We start from the raw sequence: 20,996 nt of genomic DNA, 5'->3' as shown, positions 1-20,996 counted from the left end.
AAAATATTACGTGTACCGGAAAGTAAAGTCGTTTTTTAAGCTGTGTATTCATTTTTGAAAAAACATTACTTTCCGGTCCACCTAATATATCGTCGGTTTCATGATATTTGTTCGAACATTTATTTATTCATTTTAAGAATATTTATATTATTATTATTACTATTAATATTAATAACCATGGTACGATTTACGACTATCGATCTTTACAGTAATGGAGGTGTATTATTTGGAGCACTGCCTTTAATCTTTTGGGGCGGTGTATAAATTGTAAGTTCTCTGAATATACCCGCAATTTGTTAAATATTTTTTCATTTATATGTTGCAGTCTTCTAATACGTAGATATGTTAAATTCTGTATAACAAATAACTTTTACAATTCAAATTTAAAAAAAAGTGATTTGACTTACTATCAGTATTTAACAAGCATGCTCAATCCTGTTTCGTATTTATTTACCCACTTCTATGAGGTAGTGGATATTATATCATACGTACGATGAATCTCATTTTTCTGGACGTCAATCAATGCACAGCACAGCAGCTCAATGTTTGAAGGCGACAATATTGTTGTTCATGATTATGCGTATTTTGGTGACGGTATGTAATTTATTAATTACGTCCGAAAGTGTGAGGGTTCATTTCGGGAATCTGACGTGTTGACGTCATCAGAACGGTCCGTCAGAACCTTGGTGACGTTGCGTCGTAATGGCTTGGCGCGAGGTGTCCGATTAATTATTTCCAAACATGCTTTGGCTGATTATTCAAATTGTTGCGAAGTTAAACGGCCTTGCTGGAAGAGTTGTTTCCTTATAATTATTGTGACTGATGGAAGACTGTGACTGGCGCCAGTCGTTTGGATTGTGTGACCATGTGGGTGACTTGGCTGGCCGCGGTGCTGTCCTTCTGGGTGGTCCTCGCGATCCTGCAGGTTTATTTCCCTTGTCTATTCTTTATCTTAACCCTTTGGTGAATTCTTGTATTTTATTCACGATGTACAGGTGTGCAGTAGACCACGAGACGCAGGTAACCAATGGCATCGCTTTGGTTGTTTGAGTGATGACGGCAATGATGCGCACACACTTCGCTCGTTTTGTGGATATGTCTAGCCTGGGTTCGAATCCCGACCCAGCTATTAACTGCCATGCTGGTGCTTCACAGACAGAGTGAGTCATCAATGCGTGTGCCGTCCCTCGGATGAACGTTAAACTGGGCGTCCCGGCTGCCTCCATTAGTTGGTGCACATCAAAGAAAGATCCCACGGTGTCCTTCGTGAAGAGTAGGCGAGCCATCGCCGGCACCTTGAACAAATTACACATGCCTGCCATGACTGACCATTGGGAAGAAAATGGTAAACCACCTACCTAGTAGTAGGATGAACCTTATTAGTCCCCTAGCTGGAGGAGACTATGGATTTTCCGTCCCACCGTCCGTCCGTCCCACCGTCCGTCCGTCCCACCGTCCGTCCGTCCCACCGTCCGTCCGTCCCACCGTCCGTCTTTTCGTCCCACCGTCCGTCTTTTCGTCCCACCGTCCGTCTTTTCGTCCCACCGTCCGTCTTTTCGTCCCACCGTCCGTCTTTTCGTCCCACCGTCCGTCTTTTCGTCCCACCGTCCGTCTTTTCGTCCCACCGTCCGTCCGTCCCACCCTCCGTCCGTCCGTCCCACCGTCCATCCGTCCCCCACCCTCCGTCCGTCCGTCCCACCGTCAGTCCGTCCCACCGTCCATCCTTAAGTCCCACCGTCCGTCCCACCATCTGTCTGTCCCACCTGTTTTTTCTGGACTTTTCCCCCTTCCCCTTTAACATATTTAACTGAAACGTGGTATGTCATGTGTTACGGATTCGTCACTTCCGTTGTGGTGGTTTGCATCCACTGTAAATATTTCCGATTCCATGTATTATGATTATTGTTGTCATTTAAAGGGAATAGATATTTCTAGTTTTAAAAGTTAATGTTAAAAGAAACAGGAAACTGGATCGGGAACCGGACGAAAAACCGGAAGAAGACGAGGAGAGAAAAGAGGCGGAGCGAGTGAAGTCGGGGAAGAAGCGAGTCGTTTCTTCGTCCTGAGCGAACGTTGTCGAGCAAGAGTTATGAGTGAACTTTGGGTTTCCTGGAAAGGGATTCCTGCGATAGGGTTGTTATCGCTGTGACTGATCAACCTGCATGTCAGGTTTGGCGTTGGATTCCGAGGAATCATCGTTGTGTCATTACGTCTCAAGTATGAGCCGTCGGCCATTTTGACTCGTGCGCTTTGCTCATCGCGAAAGGTCTTTGCTTCGCGTCAGACGTCTGAATGGTGAAAACGGCTATCTGGGATGTGTGTGTGCAATGCGAATTTTGAAGACAAACCTGAGGTTCGCCGATTTAGAGCGGTAAAACATTCATACCTGAGGGTGTGAATTTCGCAGCTGTTGGCCGCGTGACCCGCTTTGGCCGCGTACGCCTTTGTGCAGTTTTGGCGGCGTGACTGGGCCTGTCATCTGAACGGGATTCGGGTTTGGATTCGACATCTTTCTGACGATCGCTGGAGGGGATCAACTTGAGCTCGAAGACGGGAATATAGTGACATTGGGGAATGTTCTTTTTCCACTCACTTGGAGCACAGTGAGTTACCTGATATTAGCTGATGGTACCATCATAAGATATATGTTGATTGTACTTTTGATTGCTATCATTGTTGTACTGTTATTGTTGTGTGATTTGTAATACAATATTTGTTTGTTAGTAACAATTGGTGTGGTTTCACCATTGATTTTTGACACAGAATAACACATTTTTCTGCCGTGACTCCTCTCGGGGCTCGGAGGTACACCACGACCAGGGGGTCGGGGAGGAGCACGTAACACATGGCTCTTTTATCAATTCATGATAAGTTACTGAACAAGTTTGAGTTACAATTACAAGTTAAAGTTACAGTTAAAGTGACAATTTCATTTCCTTTTTGAACTTAGAAAATATCACGTACTAGTAAAAAGACTGTCAAAAATGACGGGTCGGAACAGTTTATTCCACGGTGCAGCTTCGTGAGCATGTCAAAGTCTGAACCCTCGGCCTTGTGTCAGGTGTGCTTACATCTTCTTTATATATTAGACATCATAGGGATATAAATGAACACTCTGTTTACTCCGCGCGCGTTGCTCATCAACGAATTTCACCTCCCTGACCTGGTATTTATTGTGATTAAAAAAAAAATGCTTCTGTACACCGCCCTTGAGGCTGGGTTTGCAAGCCACCGTCTACAATTCCCATAGAAGACATAAATAATCTTTTATGGAAAATGTTTTTTAAATTTGTTTTATCCTCAAAAATAGACCGTAGTGAACCCACATTAGTGTTAAAAGATTGGACTTTATATCTACCCTTATGAAGGGACAGACATCTGTACAAACACACAAACTGACTGTTTTATTTGATAGATAATACATGGGTCAGCTTTGGACTGACAGGATGGCCTAGACCTACATGTACGCACACTCGCCTCTAAAGTGTTTAGCCTGGGTTTGAATTCGGACCCAGCTATAAACTGTCAGTTCGGTGTTTCACAGGCCGAGTGATTCATCAATGTGTGTGCCGGGTTGGTGGACGTTAAATATCCCATTGTAGCGGTTACCGGAAGCATGACACAATCACCTTGCACCGGCCGATGACGTAACCGGCGGGCAGTTACTTGCCCGGACGTGTCCGGACTTGCCTTGCCTGGGCGGACTCTCGATTTGCATACCACGCCCCGTTGAGAGGCGTGGCTGACTTATTTGCATACCACGCCCCGCCTGAGAGGCGTGGCTTTTATGTGGTGAACTTTTGATATAAATTGCTGCCCGTGTTAACGGGATATTCAGTGCTTTTGAGTTATTTCGAGTTGAGCTAGAATAAATAGCTCAGTGAAACTCCGTTCCTGGTGTCGTCCATTTTGTCCGGCTTTATCGTGCGAGCATAGCTCCACAATTGGTCACCCCTTTTTAAGAACATGGCGATGGAGTCATCTGTAGCTTTGAAGCTCCCTGGCTTTTGGGAATCGCACGCAGCCGTCTGGTTCGCCCAAGCGGATTCTCAATTCGCCCTGCGGAACATTACGGAGGACACGACGCGCTACCACCATGTGGTCTCCGCGCTCAACGCCTCCACTGCTGCCCGGGTCCTGAGCTTCTAACAGAACCCGCCGAACGCCGACAAATACGGCGCGCTCAAGGGCCTACTCCTCGGTGCGTTTGGACTCACGGAGACCGAACGCGCGCAACAACTGCTCGACCTCCCGGAGCTGGGTGAGGCCCGTCCATCCGAACGCATGGACCACATGCTTGCTCTACTCAGTGACCACAGCCCAGATTTCCTCTTCCGCGAGCTGTTCCTCTGGCAGCTACCCGGGCAGGTACGATTAGCTTTGGCTAATTCGCCCATCACGGACCCTCGCGCCCTGGCCAAGGAGGCCGATAAATTTTTCTCGGCCAGGCGACACGTCGGAGTGGCCGCCTGGAACCCTGGGCCGACCGAGGCAACGCCCGCGCCACGACCGACACCACCACTGGCCGAGTTAGCGCCACTGGTGGCAGCGGCCGCCGCGACGCCCCGTCAACCGAACCCGACGCGAACGCCGGAGCCTCCACCAGAGCGGACCATGTGCTTTCGGCAGGTCGGGAAACGACCAGGCCGGCGCTCGCTGCCTGCCATGAGCGTCGGCCATTCAGGCAGCCTTCTGATTATTATGGTCACAGCGTCCGGGCGGCGTTTTTTGTGCGACACCGGCGCTCAGCTGAGCGTGATACCCGCCTCGGTGCAGGACAAACAGGCCGTGCCTTGCGGCCCCGCCTTGGTCGCCGCAAACGGCTCCTCCATCCGCACCTTTGGTTCGCGCAGCGTCGCATTCTGCTACAGGGGCCAACGCTTCAGGTGGGACTTCATCACGGCGAACATGCCCATGGCCTTGCTGGGTGCAGATTTTCTGTTTGCGCATGGGCTTTTGGTGGACGTCAAATGGCGTCGGCTCATCAACGCGGAGACCTTCAGCTCGCTCGCTTGCTCATTGAGCGGCTCCGCACCAACCGAGCTAGCCTGCGCGCTCCCGGCCGCGGACAATATCACCCGCCTGCTCGCCGAGTTTCCCGCCCTCACGCAGCCGACGTTTTCGGCCGTCGCCGTCAAACACGGCATTGAACACCACATCCCGACCACAGGTCCACTGGTCTATGCCAGGGCTCGTCGCCTCGACCCGACCAAACTCGCCGTGGCGAAGGCGGAATTCGACGCGCTGGAGCGATTGGGCATTGTGTGGCGCTCGAATAGCGCATGGGCCTCGCCCCTGCACATCGTGCCCAAACCGGGTGGCGGATGGCGACCATACGGCGATTACCGCCGCCTCAACGACGCCACCACCCCGACCTGTACCCGATACCACACATACAGGTCTTTTCCGCCCGTTTGGCGGGGCGGGTGATCTTTTCCAAGGTCGACCTCATTCGGGGCTACCACCAGGTACCCGTCCGGCCGGCCGACGTGCCGAAGACGGCGGTAATTGCACCTTTTGGCCTCTTCGAGTTCCTTCGCATGCCGTTCGGCCTTAAGAACGCGGCCCAGGCCTTCCAGCGGCTGATGCACAGCGTGCTGCGCGACCTCACCTTCCTTTTCGTCTACTTGGACGACATTCTTCTCGCCACCACTTCCCGGGCGAAGCACCTCATCCACCTGCGCACGCTTTTTGAGCGCCTCGGCCAGCACGGCCTCATCATCAACCCGGCGAAATGCCAGTTTGGCGTAACGGCCGTCGACTTCCTGGGGCACCGCATCATGAAGCGTGGGGCCGTCCCGCTGCCTACCAAGGTGGAGGCAGTCACAAGTTTCCCGCGCCCCCGCTCCATCAAGGCCCTACAGGAATTTTTGGGGATGGTAAATTTCTACCACCGGTTCGTGCCTCGCGCCGCCCAACTCATGCGCCCCCTGTACGAAGCCCTCCGGGGCAAGCCGGCCAAGCACGACGTCGCCTGGACCAAAGAGATGGACGAGGCGTTCACGGGCGCTAAGCTGGCCCTCACCAACACGACCATGCTGGCGCACCCGGCGCTCGACGCACCCATCGCCCTCACCACAGACGCTTCCGACTACGCGGTGGGCGCAGTGCATGAACAGTGGGTGAACGGGGCTTGGCAACCGTTGGCCTTCTTCAGCCGGCAGCTTCGCCCAAACGAGCGGAAGTATAGCGCTTTCGACCGCGAGCTCCTCGGCCACTTCCGCCATCTTTTAGAGGGCCGCCCGTTCACGGCGTTTGTGAACCACAAACCCCCGGTCTTTGCCATGGCCAAGGCTGCAGAGCCGTGGTTGGCCCGCCAGCAGCGCCACCTCTCCGCCGTGTCCGAATTTACGACGGACATCCGGCACATCGCGGGCAAGGACAACGCTGTGGCCGATTGCCTCTCCCGGTCCGGCGCGAACGCCGTCCACCTCGGTGTGGACTTCGCGCGCATGGCGGCCGACCAGACCGCCGACCCCACAGTGCAAGCCCTCCGGACAGCGGACACAGGCCTGTGGTTGGCCGACGTCCCCTTCGAGGACACAGGCACAGTTCTCCTGTGCGACGTTTCCCTGGGCCAACCTCGCCCCATCGTGCCCACCGGATGGCAGCGGCACATTTTTGACGCCATCCACGGCCTTTCCCACCCGGGCCGGAAAGCGTCGCAGAAGCTCGTGCCAGCAAAGTTCGTTTGGCACGGGCTCCGTAAGGACGTCCGCGACTGGGCCAACGCCTGTGTCGCCTGCCAGCGCGCCAAGGTCCACCGGCACACCCAGGCCCCGTTGACACCATTCGACGTGCCCACGCGGCGCTTCAACCACGTCAATGTGGACCTGGTGGGACCCCTTCCCTCCTTGCGGGGCTTCACCCACCTCCTCACGATGGTGGACAGGACCACCAGGTGGCCGGAGGCCGTCCCGCTGGCATCAACAACATCCGCCGACGTGGCGCAGGCCTTCATTGGCACCTGGATTACCCGTTTCGGCGCCCCCTCGGCATCTCCTCCGACAGAGGCCCGCAATTCACCTCCGAGCTTTGGGGCGCGGTCGCCCAGGCATTGGGGGTCAAGCTACACCGCACCACGGCCTACCACCCCCAAGCCAACGGCTTGTGCGAGCGGTTCCACCGCTCGATGAAGGCCGCTGTCAGGGCCAGCCTCCAGGACGGCGGTTGGGCCGACAGGCTCCCGTGGGTCCTATTGGGCCTCCGAACGGCCCCTAAAGAGGACCTCCAGGCTTCCACCGCCGAGCTGGTCTACGGCCAGCCACTGCGCGTGCCGGGCGAGTTCATCCCTGACGCCACCGGCCCCTGGTACGCGGCTCGCCAATGCTCGGTCCTCCAGGAGGCCGCCAGGAGATTTGCCCCCGTGTCCACGTCCCACCACGGCTGCCCCCAACCCCATGTCCCCCTCAGCACTTCGCACTGCGGAGTACGTTTTTATCCGGAACGACGCACACCGGGGACTGCTCCGGCCGCCGTACGATGGACCTTTCTGGGTCCTGAAGAGGGACGACAAGTCGTTCATCATTGACATCGGCGGCAAACCGGACCGCATCTCCGTGGACCGCCTCAAGCCGGCCCATTTGGACCTCGACCAACCTCCACGGTTGGCCCTTCCTCCACGACGGGGCCGTCCCCCATCAACCAAGCCCCCCGTCCGACCATCCACCGCCACGCCACCTACCACCCCCACACGAATCGCCAGGGGTCGTTTCGGCCGGGTCATCAAGACCCCCCTCAAACTGACTCTCCCGGTGCAAGTTAATTCTGGGGGGGCGCATGTAGCGGTTACCGGAAGCATGACACGGTCACCTTGCACCGGCCGATGACGTAACCGGCGGGCGGTTACTTGCCCGGACTCGCCCGGACGTGTCCGGACTTGCCTTGCCCGGGCAGACTCTCGATTTGCATACCACGCCCCGTTGAGAGGCGTGGCTGACTTGTTTGCATACCACGCCCCGCCTGAGAGGCGTGGCTTTTGTGTGGTGAACCTTTGATATAAATTGCTGCCCGTGTTAACGGGCTATTCAGTGCTTTTGAGTTCTTTCGAGTTGAGCTGGAATAAATAGCTCAGTGAAACTTCGTTCCTGGTGTCGTCTATTTTGGCCGGCTTTATCGTGCGAGCATAGCTCCACACCATGGTGTCCTTTGCAAAGAGTTGGCGCGTGTCGCCAGAACCATGGCCAAATTCCAAATTCCTGCTCTAATTAGGCAAACATCAGGCCGGTTCGTGAAAGACTTGGGCCAAGCTTCCCCCAGCTGACCCCACAAGGTGGGATAATAGTGGCCGTTAAAGAGCAACAACAAAAACGTGGGTCAGCTATCAGCTGGCCTGACTCCACCACAAATGAAGCTGCACAGATCGGCAGGCCTCAGGCCTGATTGGTAGACCATGGCCCAGTGCAATTGGAATGATCCCAGGTATATAATCATGATATATTGTTTTTGCTTCATGTATGTACATCGGGGTTTTTTTCCGGGACTGAACCCCGAACGTCAAGGCTAACCCCCGTTCTAGCAGGGGAAAATGGCCTTAAAACGATCATTCATTCATTCATTCATTCACTGAACGTGGCATTATACACCGCCCAGATAAAGGGACACGTTTACTGATGTTGATCTGAAACTGGGTAGGGAACATGTATTTGTATTGCAAAGCAATTCTCCCCCTTGTTACCTTCGCCAGAAGAGAGGGTATTGTATTTGAGTCCGTTTGTCTGTTTGTTACTTGCGAACATCGAAGATTTTTCAAGTATATTGGTTGGTCTTGTGTGTTATTCTGTCTGTCTGTCTGTCTGACCTGTCTGTGTCTGTTTGTCTGTTTGTATATCAGTCGCCTACAGGTCACAATTTTCAACCGATCTTCACGAAACTTCACCAAATGCAAGAGTTGGTCATAAGCAAGCAGCCCATTGTTTTGGGGTCAAAAAGTCAATAGATCAACATCGGCCAAAGGTCAACCACTTTTCTTCCAATTTCTAAAATCCTCAATTTTCATCCGATTGACTTTAAATTTGAATAGGATTTACATATCGGCGAACTGAAATCAACCACCAACTATTTTGGAGATCAACATAGGTCACAAGGTCAACATCGGGCAACAGTCAACCACCCTTTTTCAAATTTCTAAAATCCTCAATTTTCATTTGATTGACTTGAAATTTTAAGAGGATTTGCATATCTGGTTCCACTGAATTCAACCCCCAACTATTTTTGAGGTCAACATAAGCGAACAACTTATTTTATGGATTTCGCAAGTATCCTGCTATGCATGACATATTTTCTGTTTGTTTGTTACTTGGCAAAAACGTCATAATTCATGTCACGTCACGTCATAATTTTACATGTAAAAACTTCATCCGATTAAGATGAAATTTCTTGAGCATCATCTATGGATAAATTGGTGGAGAAAAAAACAACTAATGACGTCATCGGTCACGTGGTTTGGCCACCATATTGGTTTTAACACAAGCCTTAAAACCACTGAAAACACATCCTTGCGAGGGTCTGCAATCTGATTACTCTTTCTTGTTCATTTTGCTTTGAATGCTAAGATTGTTGTCGTTTAATTTTAATTTTCACTTTGGAGGCATTCTGATCTATTTTTTTTGAATATTTAATCATTTTGCATTGAATATTATCATTTAAAGGTTATAGAGATGAATATGACCCCTCAGTTAATGAGAAATAATGTTGAAAGGATTATGCGTGTTGTCGTCAATTTCGCAAAACTAAATGAATATAAATGGTAATTTGATCATCGTGTGTGTGTGTGTGTGTGTGTGTGTGTGTGTGTGTGTGTGTGTGTGTGTGTGTGTGTGTGTGTGTGTGTGTGTGTGTGTGTGTGTGTGTGTGTGTGTGTGTGTGTGTGTGTGTGTGTGTGTGTGTGTGTGTGTGTGTGTGTGTGTGTGTGTTTTTTTTTTTTTTTTAATATGTCGTCAAACAGGACAGTTTGGAGGTAAACCAGTTTGGGTCTTCCAGGCCTGACGAGAAGCCCTAACAACTTCGTGCTCATCAATGAGTGTCATCTTTATGGGGGGGGGGGGTGGGGGGGGAGGGGTGGGTTAATTGAACATCATTCTACTTGGCTAGTGCACGTTATAGATGCCACAATGCCTTTCAAAAAGAGAGGGATGTTGTGTGCCGTTTCCCTGGCCGGAATATCAATTCTTGACCTGGATGAAGGGTTGCGTTGGTTGTATCTTGTGTTGCAGTGGTGAAATGTCCAGCATTATTTCACTGCCATGGAATCACTTATTTGCACCCTGAAGCCCTCATAAGCATTTGAAACACATTAGTAAAGAAACTTCTGTGACAATGTCTTTTACCATGTGTGGTTGGAATGTTATTTGCATTCCATTTGGCGAACCAAAAGCTTATTGATATAAAGGTATTTGGAGAAATTAATTAGTAGGCTGTCATATTAACTGGTGAAAAAGACATATTAGCGTCTTCACCTTTAGCCATGGTTGATCAATAATATTTGATTTTTGAATGTATCGCTGTTTGTGTGCAACCAGACATTTACTGGGAATGGACGATGCAGCCAATGGTTGGAGTTGAGTGGGTTCAAACTGGGCTTGTTTCACCTTCAATGGGAGACCACACGGTTTAACAGGATATTCTATCGACTCGGCCATGGATTTCCAACCATGCTCGACACCTGGTGGGAACCAAGGGTGCTTTTTGTGAATACCTGTTAATTGCACAATACATCTTTTGAATTGTAGGACGAAGAGTTTGAATATCTCTTTTACATCTTGAAGAGTAGTAGGATTGGTCATTGTTAGCATGTTGACCGCTGAACTGCCTTGTGTTCTGTTCTGTTTTTGCTGAAACTTTTTCCGAGTAAAACATTTAAGCATTATCAACCTGGTGATGGGGGTGGGTGATGTGGTGATAAAAACACATCACCACATGTATTGGCACAATTAGCAGCTGTTCCATACGGCATCATCCGAACTCCTGGATGCAGCATCACCCGATTACATCCCACACAAACAATGGGCAGACTACTCAACCCTCCCTTAGCTACCCACAATGCCCACATTCGTACATATGTCCATCATATCCTGGGTCTCAATCATTTTCTCATCCTTTTGCTTTGACCTGCGTTTTTGCCTCTCGCTCTGCTCATCGTTCATTAATGGCTCCCAAGCGCAAGACCAGGGCGGGAGATGCGTCGACTACCAAGAGGCAGAAGAAAGTGATGAGTCTGTGCCAGAAAGTGGAGCTGCTCAACCGGCTTTTGAGAGGAGACTGTGCGGCCTCTGTGGGCAGGCATTATGGCGTCACCAGGTCCACTGTTTGCTACAAATGGAAGAATGAGAAAGCGAGTCGAGAAAGTGTTGCGGCGAGCACTGTACCGAGCACCAAGGTGGTCGCTCAGGTCCAGGACGTCCACATATAAATGATGGCGAAGGCTCTCAGCGTATAGATGGAGGACAACATGCAGAAGAGTATGCCTTTGAGAAGACCTCTCATCCGTGCAAAGGTGAAACGTATTTACGATCATCTGTCTGGCCCGGGTAGTGCGAGCACGAGTGATGCGCTGAGTGATTGTGTTACGAGCAGCGCGAGTTCATTCACAGCAAGCAGGGGATGGTTCCACCGTTTCAAGAAGTGGTACTGTCTCAAAAATGTAAAGCTCAGAGGGGAGCATGCCTATGTGGACCACGACATGGCCAAAACGTTCCCTGCTCAACTCACCAGGCTGATTGACGAGAAGGAATACCTCCCAAAGCAGGTCCTCAATGCTGTTGGGACCGGCCTCTTCTAGAAAAAGATGCCCATGAGAACTTCCATCTCAAAGTGCAAGGGGACAGCATTGGGATTGAAGGACTGGATATCATTTATGCTCTGCGCAAACACAAAGGGGGACAGTATGTTGAAACCCATGATGTTGTACCGTTTCCTGAACCCACGTGCTCTCAAGGGCAAGAACAAACAAATGCTGCCCATGTTTTGGAGGTCCAACAGGAAAGCCTGGGTGATGGCAGCAATTTCACGTTCTTGTCATGGACTGGTTTCATAATTGTTTTGTCCCTCAGGTGGAGAGGGTACCTGGCTGTTTAAAAAAACCAAAAAAAAACAACCTTGCGTTCAAGATTCACCTGCTTGTGGACAATGCTCCTGGCCACCCTGCAGCCCAAAATGTGGCTCACTGAATGTCTCGGTGATGTTCATGCCGCCCAACACTACCTCCCTGTTCCAACCACTCGACCAAGGTGTAATCTCCGTATTTTATTTAAAACGTATTAGCGAAATGTTTAAAACATATTACACCTGCCGTACTTCTCGCCACATTTGGATGCGATGGACTCGGCCCAGGGTGGCTCATTTATTGGGCAATGTTGAAAAGAGTTCAATGTTGCCCACTGCATTGGTGCAATCAAGGAATTGCTGGATATGATGAGATCCTCCATCAATGCATGCGGGCACAACCTGTGGCCACATGCATTGAAGAACTTCAGAGGATTTCCCGACAACACGGATGAGAGGCATGAAATGCAGCCTGAGGAGTTGGAGGATGTTGTCACCTCACATGGTGACAAGCTCACAAGGAGGAGTTGGAGGCCATTACCAAGATTTCCGAGGAGGAAGAGGTGGGCAGTGATGAGGAAGAGGTGCCGAGGTCCAACCCTCACTGTCAAGTTCCTGGGTCAAGTGCTGCAGGACATGCAGGCGATTGCAGATACTGTCAAATTGTCTTGGAATTGTCTTGTAACACTGTCAAATTCAGCTGATAGTGATGTTTACCTGCAGTTGCCATGTTTTTCACTCTATGTAAAACACTTAAATTATGATGTAAATGATTGGTTTATCGTTGTCTTTTACCTTGGCCAGAACAATGCAGTGTCCTATATTCAGCAAACCCCTCAAGACTAGCAAATGCATAACGATGTTATAATTGTTGCTGTGGTGGAATTGCCCAACATCAATGGCACAATTGTATAAATGTAGTAATGGTACTGGTTCTTTAATTCCCTTAATTGTGCAAAACCAGATTAAAATGTAACATCCAATGGAAATATAAATTATCTGAAGGTTTGATTGTGATTACACAAATAGCCTGAGTGGGCTGATGATCATCGCCAAGTGGGCATTATGGAATGGAATCCCCCCCGGGAAGCCAGCTGATCTGAAATCGAAAAATCTAAGACTGAGTGATCCTGCGGACCATCCAGTAGAGGGGCTGTATCGGGTTGCAGAGCAATTGGTTGGTAAATAAGGGATGAGTAGGGATCTGAAGTTTTGCAGGTAACCCCCCTCCCACTGAGAGCCCCATGATTCGAAATCGAAAAATTTAAGCCTGGGCAATTGTGCGGTCTACTGTCTTGTATTCATGTGTCAAGTTTCAGAATAATCGGCTGGGTGATAAGGGAGGAGTAGCATAAATAGCAAAAGTTTAACAGACAGTTGGACAGACATCCAGACACCACAACCCATTTTATAAGGTCATCTCTTCGAGATTGAGATGTGACCGAAAATGTGCTGGATCTCTTCTGCATGTGTGTTGCGCAGGTTTGGCGCCGGTCTGGCGTGCAGTCTCTGCTCCATGATATGGTCCGTGTACTTGCTGTCCACCGCCCTTGTGCACTCCATCCAAATTCTTACGGCCTCCACCTCTCCTCCTTCAACAGGGCAAGTTTTACAGCTGGTGGTAAGTTGTGCACACACTCAAAGCATGCTTTGTTAATGCTAGTTAGAAAACCTTTTTCTTTCCAAGATTTTGGGTTTTTTTTGAACAATTAGCAATGATATTGCTGTACAAACCAATATTCGGGTTTTCATTATGCATAAAAGCCAATTGTTTTTTTTGTCCTCCACCCATTTACAGTCCCTTCTGAAAATATTCACACCCTTTGACTTTCATCACATTTTGTTATTACAGCCTGATTTAAAAACGGATTAAATTGAGATTTTTTTCGCTGATCTACACATAATATCAAATATATATATATATATATATATATATATATATATATATATATATATATATATATATATATATATATATGTATGTATGTATGTATGTATGTATATGTATATATATATATATATATATATATATATATATATATTTATATAAAAAACACAGTTTGTGTGTGTGTGTGTAATGTTACCGATAGACTCCTAAACGGAGAGGCTCACATGCTTGATATTTGGCATGGACATGGCCATTGAGCCTGGGAAGAATATGGCCGACCTAAAAAAAATTATTTCATAATATTTTTTTACCATATTTTTACCTCAGCGCATTTCAGCGAGCAATATTATACACAGAATCTGAGCCGGTGGCAGAGCAGCACGCTGATTCGCTCAGAGCGATCACGTGATGTTCCAACCTTGCCGCCATAAAGTCACAGTTACGCGTTCGCACGTAATTCAGAGCGAAAAGCGATTGCGTTTTTTCACATTTCAGCGAGGAACATTGCCATTCACACCACATAGGTGTTTTTTTCTTTCATCTTTAGATCCATATTTTTTGCCATAACGTAGCGCATTATGGCTCGCTCGAGCTCGAGTTAGCCAATCACATAGGAGCATGAGGCCACGTTGGCCACGCCCACGACACGACGCAGAGTGGCAATCTTGACGAAGACTGACTGTGATAAAGGCAATGGCACCGAAGAAAAGAAATTTGTCGCGTTCAACCTCCCGAGCAAGAAAAATCGCTGATCGGAGACTCCATGAAACCGATGAAGATACTTTTCACCATCGACAAGCCAATCAAGAACGTGTCTCTAGATTCAGACAACAAGAGACAGAAGATGAGAGAACGGCACGTCTAAACGCCAATCAACAACGTCTGTCGAGGGCCAGACAGCGAGAGACAGAAGATGACACAAACTGGATTTCAAACTGTATTTCAAACAAACTGTATTTCCCATCTACACGGCCATGTATTCCTATTAACGTTATGTAAAGTACATAAATTGTGTGGATTACATCATTTGTGGATGTGATCAATTGCCAGTAACCATCTATATCCCTCCCCTCCCCTTCCCTCCTCCCACTCCCTCCCCCTCCCTTTCCCCCCTACCCCTCCCTTTCCCCCCTACCCCTTCCCTTTCCCCCCTACCCCTTCCCCTCCCCCTCCCCCTACCCCTCCCTTCCCCCCTCTTCTCCCCTCCCCCCCCATTCCATTCCCCTCCCCTTCCCTCCTCCCCCTCCCTCCCCCTCCCTTCCCCCCCCTCTTCTCCCCTCCCCCCCCGTTCCGTTCCCCTCCCTTCCCTCCTCCCCCTCCCTTTCCCTCCTACCCCTCCCTTTCCCCCCTCCCCCTTCCCCTCCCCTTCCCCCCTCCTTTCCCCCTCCCCTTCCTCCTTCCCCCTCCTCTCCCCCTCCCTTCCCCCTCCCCCTCCCTCTCCCCCTCCCTCTCCCCCTCCCCTACCCCCTCCCCCTCCCACCTCCCCTTCCCCCTCCCCCTCCCACCTCCCCTTTTCCCTCCCCCTCCCTTCCCCCCCTACCCCTCCCTTTCCCCCACACCCCTTCCCCTTCCCCCTCTCCTCTCCCTCCCTTCCCCCCTCTTCTCCCCTCCCCCCCCGTTCCGTTCCCCTCCCCTTCCCTCCTCCCCCTCCCTTTCCCTCCTACCCCTCCCTTTCCCTCCTACCCCTCCCTTTCCCCCCTCCCCTTCCCCCCTCCCCTCCCCTTCCCCCCTCCCCCCCCACTCCACCCTCCCCTCCCCTCCCCCTTCCCCTCCCCCTCCCTTTCCCCCCTCCCTCTCCCCTCCCCCTCCCCCCTCCCTCTCCCCTCCCCCTCCCCCCTCTCCTCCCCTCCCCCCTCTTCTCCCCTCCCCCCCTCTCCTCCCCTCCCCCCCGTTCCCCTCCCCTCCCCCGCCCGGCAATGCCGGGTACTTCTGCTAGTATATATATATATATATTAGAAATTTTACTACAAAATAATTTAAAATGAAAAGCTGAAATATCATGAGCCAATAATATATCATGAGCCAAACTTCGCTATGAAACTCCAAATTGAGCTCAGGTGCATCCAATTTCCTTTGATCATTGTTGAGATGTCTCTACAACTTGATGGAAGAGTCCACCTGTGGCCAATTCAATTGATTGGACAGGATTCAGAAAAAGAAGAAAAAAAATTCTATGCAAGGTTGCATAGTTGACAGTGCATGTCAGAGCGGAATCTCAACCATGAAGTCCAAGGAACTGTCCGTAGAACTCTGAGATATAATTGTGAGGAGGCTAAGATCTGGGGAAAGGTATAAAACAATTTCTAGTGTGTTGAAAGTTCCTAGGAGTATAGACAGCTCCATCATTGGAAAATGGAAAGATATGGAACTAACCCAGACTCTACCTCGAGCTGGCAGTCCAACCAAACTGAGCAATCTGCCAAGTTGGATTTTGGTCCCTTGGCTGAGATGCGACAACTTGCTGGAAGGACAACAGTCTCTGCAACGCTTCACAAGTCTAGGCTTTATGGGAGATTGGCAATATGGAAGCCACTCCTGAGAAAAAGGCACATGACAGCATGCCTGAAGTTTGCAAAAAGGCACGTGAAAAATTCTGAGAGCATGAGGCAAAAGATTATGTGGCCTAATGAGATGAAAATTGAACTCTATGGCCTGTATACACAGAGCTACATTTGGTGAAACCTAGCACAGCCCATCACCTATCTAACACCATTCCTACTGTGAAACATGGTGGTGGCAACATCATGCAATGGGGATGCTTTTCAGTGGCAGGGACTGCGGGGCTTTTAAGGATAGAGGGAACAATGAATGGAGCCAAATACAGGCAAATCCTTTAGGAGAACCTGCATCAGAGTGGAAAAGACCTTATACTGCGTAGAAGATTTACATTCCAACAGGACAATGACCCACAAGCACACAGCCAAAGCAACACTGGAATGGCTTCAGAACAAGAATGTGAAAGTCCTGGAGTGGCCTAGCCAAAGCCCAGACCTTAATCCCATTGAGAATCTATGGAAAGACTTGAAGATTGCTGTTCACCGACGCTCCCTATCCAACTTGACAGCTTGAGCAAATCTGCAAGGAAGAATGGGAGAAACTGCCCAAATTCAGATGTGCGAAGCTGATAGTCTCCCCAAGAAGACTTGAAGCTGTAATCACTGCCAAAGGCGCTTGCTTCTACAGAGTATTGACTCAGGGGGTTGAATATTTCCGGCATGTAAATTAGATATTTCTCTATTTCATTTTTAATTATTTTGCAAAAATTCTAAAAAGTAATTTCACTTTGACATTATGGATTATTGTGTGTAGATCAGTGACAAAAAAAAATCTCAATTTAATCCATTTTAAAATCAGACTGTAACATAACAAATTGTGAAAAAAGTCAAGGGTGTGAATACTTTCTGAAGGCACTGTATACCCACCCTCTTTCCAAACCTCTTTGCAACCAATGAATTTCCCCTTCCATCCTTTCTTCTTACACCCTTCTTTCAATCTTCCGGTGCACCCTACCTCTTCCTAATAAATCATATGAACATGTATGACGTGGTTGAGGTTTCTAGCTTGAGTGCCCTGTGCTCGCGAAGCGAAAAGCGTGGTTAAGAGATCTGGGTGCTTGCATACGTACGTGCACGTCTGCATTTTTAAAATGCATTTTCTTGACAACTGTAGGTCCAATTGACTCGGATGTTTCACCATAGGAAAGCCTCTGCCTGTAGAATTGTTTTAGTCACAATCATGACGTCAGATGTCATGTGGTATGGCCATCATCTTGGAAAAATGTTTCACCTCTATATTTCCGAAACCACTCGGTGTAAAAAAATTAAACATTGCTCATTGTCAAGTACTCCCCATGGGGAATAAGATTTGTTAATGATGATTTCATCGGTTCCTTCATTATGATGTCATAATTCGACAAGTACAATGCTTGATCCAATCGGTATTAAAAAAACAAAAAAATTACCTGAAACTTATTCTGATGGACACTAAATTTTGACTTTCGGAGTGCCTCCTCCAGTATAATTTTTTAATGATAATTTTGATGCCATAGCTCATGTGGTACAGGCGCCATCTTGGAAAAACTGAAAAATGTTGCACCTCGATATCACCGAAACCACTCCATGCAAAACAAAAATTGAAACGTGGCTCATTGTAAAGAACTCCGCATGGGGAATAAGTGTTTTAATGATGACGTCATTGGTGCCTTAATTATGACGTCATAATTCGACAGGGAAAATGCTTAGTCTGATCAGTTTGAAATTTCTTGAGTGTGATCTACACAACAATTTATATTAGAGAATATAAATTGATGATGTAATCTTTCACGTTGTCTGGCAGCCATATTCGATCAAAGAAAAAAACCATTCAAACACAGAAGAGTTGGCTCGCACCAAGTTGACTGTGTGGGGTATGTATTGTATGAATACCATCTAGATTGTAGTTGATGAAAGCAACTAGGTTTCAGATTTTCTTTTATGAAGAGATGTAGACTCATGGAAGAGGAAAGTGACAGAGGGTAAAAATGTAACATTCTGACAATGGTACAGTAGGGGCTGTGCAGTCACAGTTGAACAAATAAAAGGCAAGGGAATGAACAAGGAGAGAAAGAGAGAGAAAGAGAGAAAAAGAGGAGAAGAGAAAGAAGAGAAGAGGTCCCATGATAGGTATGATTATGGGATGATACAAGATGCTGAGGGAATAGTGTGGTCAAACCCACTCCAGAAGGCAGTTCCACAAATGACAGAAAAGGGCAACAAAACAGTGGCGTATGATGTAAGTGTGGATTTGAGAGTTTCATCAGGAGGAGAATGTGTGTGTTCTGCAAGAATGAGTGTGTTCTGGAGGGGCTGACAACGGTCAGAGCGTTGACAGCAAGGCCTTGTGCCTCGGCCTCATTATGGGAGATGCCAATAATGTTGACATCTTTAGATTCCCCACAATGCAGGTCTGACAGTTGTGATACTCGGTTGCAAGCCCATAGCCTAGACCAGAACTTAATTGACCAATGGACAAAAGCCTTTTAGGCTGATTTATCAAGGAATTACTTTGAATGATGGAGGATGGCTATTTTGCGAATGGCTTTGGACACCAGCTTTGCAATATTTTAGCCCAGGAGATGTGATGGCTGATGATAAAGCCTAAAAGTTCAAGAGAGTGAACTATTTATTTTGCTGACCTTCCAGAATCCGGAGGGACAGGGTGAAACTAAGATTTTCCAGGATTGAAGGACACATTACATTTATCACATGAGTATCCAACCAATTCCAGATGAGCAGAGTCTTCCTGTCTATGAGATGGGGGTACTATGAATGAATGAATGAATGATCGTTTTAAGGCCATTTTCCCCGCTAGAGCAGGGGTTAGCCTTGCGGGCCCCATGACAATCATGGTTCCCTGTTTGAGGCAATGTTTTTATGGCCGGATGCCCTTCCTGACGCCAACCCTTAGTCGCCTCTTACGATGCGCGGAGATACGGTGTACCTATTCTAAATCGGGGTACACACCGGGAGTACCGGGGTACTGAAGCATTAAAGTTGCTGCAACTACTACTTGGTAAGGAAGAGTCTGCTAGGTGCTCTCAATAGAACACTCATGGGTGGTGTTGGCCAAAAGTGAGGTAAAAATGAGCATTTTCCATTGCAAGTTCACGTTGACATAGAAATCACCCAAAGACTGTGATATTCGCTCTGGATTTACCCGACTTTAATGGCCACTGTTGAAAGGCGCAAAATTTTTTGCATATTTTGGTTCCAGAGATCGTTTCACAAAGATAATTTTCAAGGCAAAGTTTGTATTCCAAGCACCAATGATGCTTGACAGCATGCCTGAGATCCTTTTACGTTTGTTTCAATGGCTGTGTGAAGGTACCTGGTGTAAACCTGCCGCTGGAGCAGCTGCTGTTCTTCCTACCAGCCTTGCTCCTTAGTGCAGTTATCCATGAGATCGGCCATGCTGTGGCAGCCACAAGGTGATTAAGATGGGAATACAATTTGTGGTCTACATCTACACTTGGCAGTGTTTTGAATTGTATTTGTGGAACAGAGACTTTTCCACTAATGATCCACAGTCATTTTTGGAGTGGCCTTTTAAAACTGGTTTTTTTAATGGCATGGGACAGGGATGGTGTGGGACTGAACTCATGTGGAATTTTCCTCTTTGTTCTTTATCCTGGAGCATTTGTGAACTTGTACACTACTCAACTTCACCATCTGTCACCCATGAGGCAACTGCGCATCTACTGTGCTGGTGAGGTTTCAGTTATATATTTACATCTTGACTTGTGTCTCCCACCCCTCCCACCCTCTTCTTCTGAAGTCATATTTTCTTCAGTTTCTATCATTCACCCTTTGACCTAACTACAGTAAACCCTCATCTAATGTGTGTTTTCATGATGCCGATTTGTTCATACGCATGGGAATAAGTGCAACGCGTATTTCCCGAACGGACGTGTTACTTGATAATATGGCGCTGTGACCATGTCATGCGCAGAGGTGACGTTTCCTGCCATCTTCTTCCATCAACGCTGTTTTCACTCTGGATCATGCACATGAGATCATGCACATGAGCACATGAGCATGCATTTGAGTGACCATCCATTCCAGGAGATTTCTTAAACTCTGCTCTATTTATCTGCATACATAATACATTATGGCACCAAAACGTCAAGCCTCTGCAAGTGGTAGGTTTAGTGGAAAAAAAAAAATCCCATAAGGTTAATGACATTAGCAGAGAAAATCGTGATTTTAGATAAGTTGCATGGTAGGATGTGTAGCGTCTGTTGGCTATGTGTATCATGTGAACGAATCCACCATACACATTATTCGTTCAAGCCCGACTTACTGGAGTTTATTACAGAAAAAGGCTATGCCCCTGAACAGGTGATCAATACTGACGAAACGGGGCTTTTATACAAGACAATGGGTAACAGGACTCATAGCCACCACTCCTCATAGCCACCACTCCCCATAGCCACCACCCCCCGTAGCCACCACCCCCCGTAGCCACCACCCCCCGTAGCCACCACTCCCCGTAGCCACCACTCCCCGTAGCCACCACTCCCCGTAGCCAC

At 48.5% G+C, this 20,996-nt stretch overlaps 1 protein-coding gene across 1 annotated transcript in view; it reads left to right on the top strand.

Annotated features, from left to right (window-relative positions):
- The first annotated feature begins 615 nt into the window (after window positions 1–615).
- The window catches only part of MBTPS2 (membrane bound transcription factor peptidase, site 2), a 73,008-nt gene continuing 52,627 nt past the window's right edge, over window positions 616–20,996 (top strand). The window contains exons 1-5 of the mRNA XM_078782071.1: window positions 616–925; window positions 10,521–10,666; window positions 13,525–13,663; window positions 19,792–19,895; window positions 20,046–20,173. Coding sequence (XP_078638197.1) covers window positions 866–925; window positions 10,521–10,666; window positions 13,525–13,663; window positions 19,792–19,895; window positions 20,046–20,173 — 577 coding nt within the window. The 5' untranslated portion in view covers window positions 616–865. The remainder of the gene's footprint in view (window positions 926–10,520; window positions 10,667–13,524; window positions 13,664–19,791; window positions 19,896–20,045; window positions 20,174–20,996) is intronic.

The sequence above is a fragment of the Myxine glutinosa genome, chromosome 7 (assembly GCF_964187855.1).
Source record: "Myxine glutinosa chromosome 7, kmMyxGlut1.1, whole genome shotgun sequence".
NCBI lineage: Eukaryota > Metazoa > Chordata > Myxini > Myxiniformes > Myxinidae > Myxine > Myxine glutinosa.
This window is presented reverse-complemented; position numbering and strand designations above follow the sequence as displayed.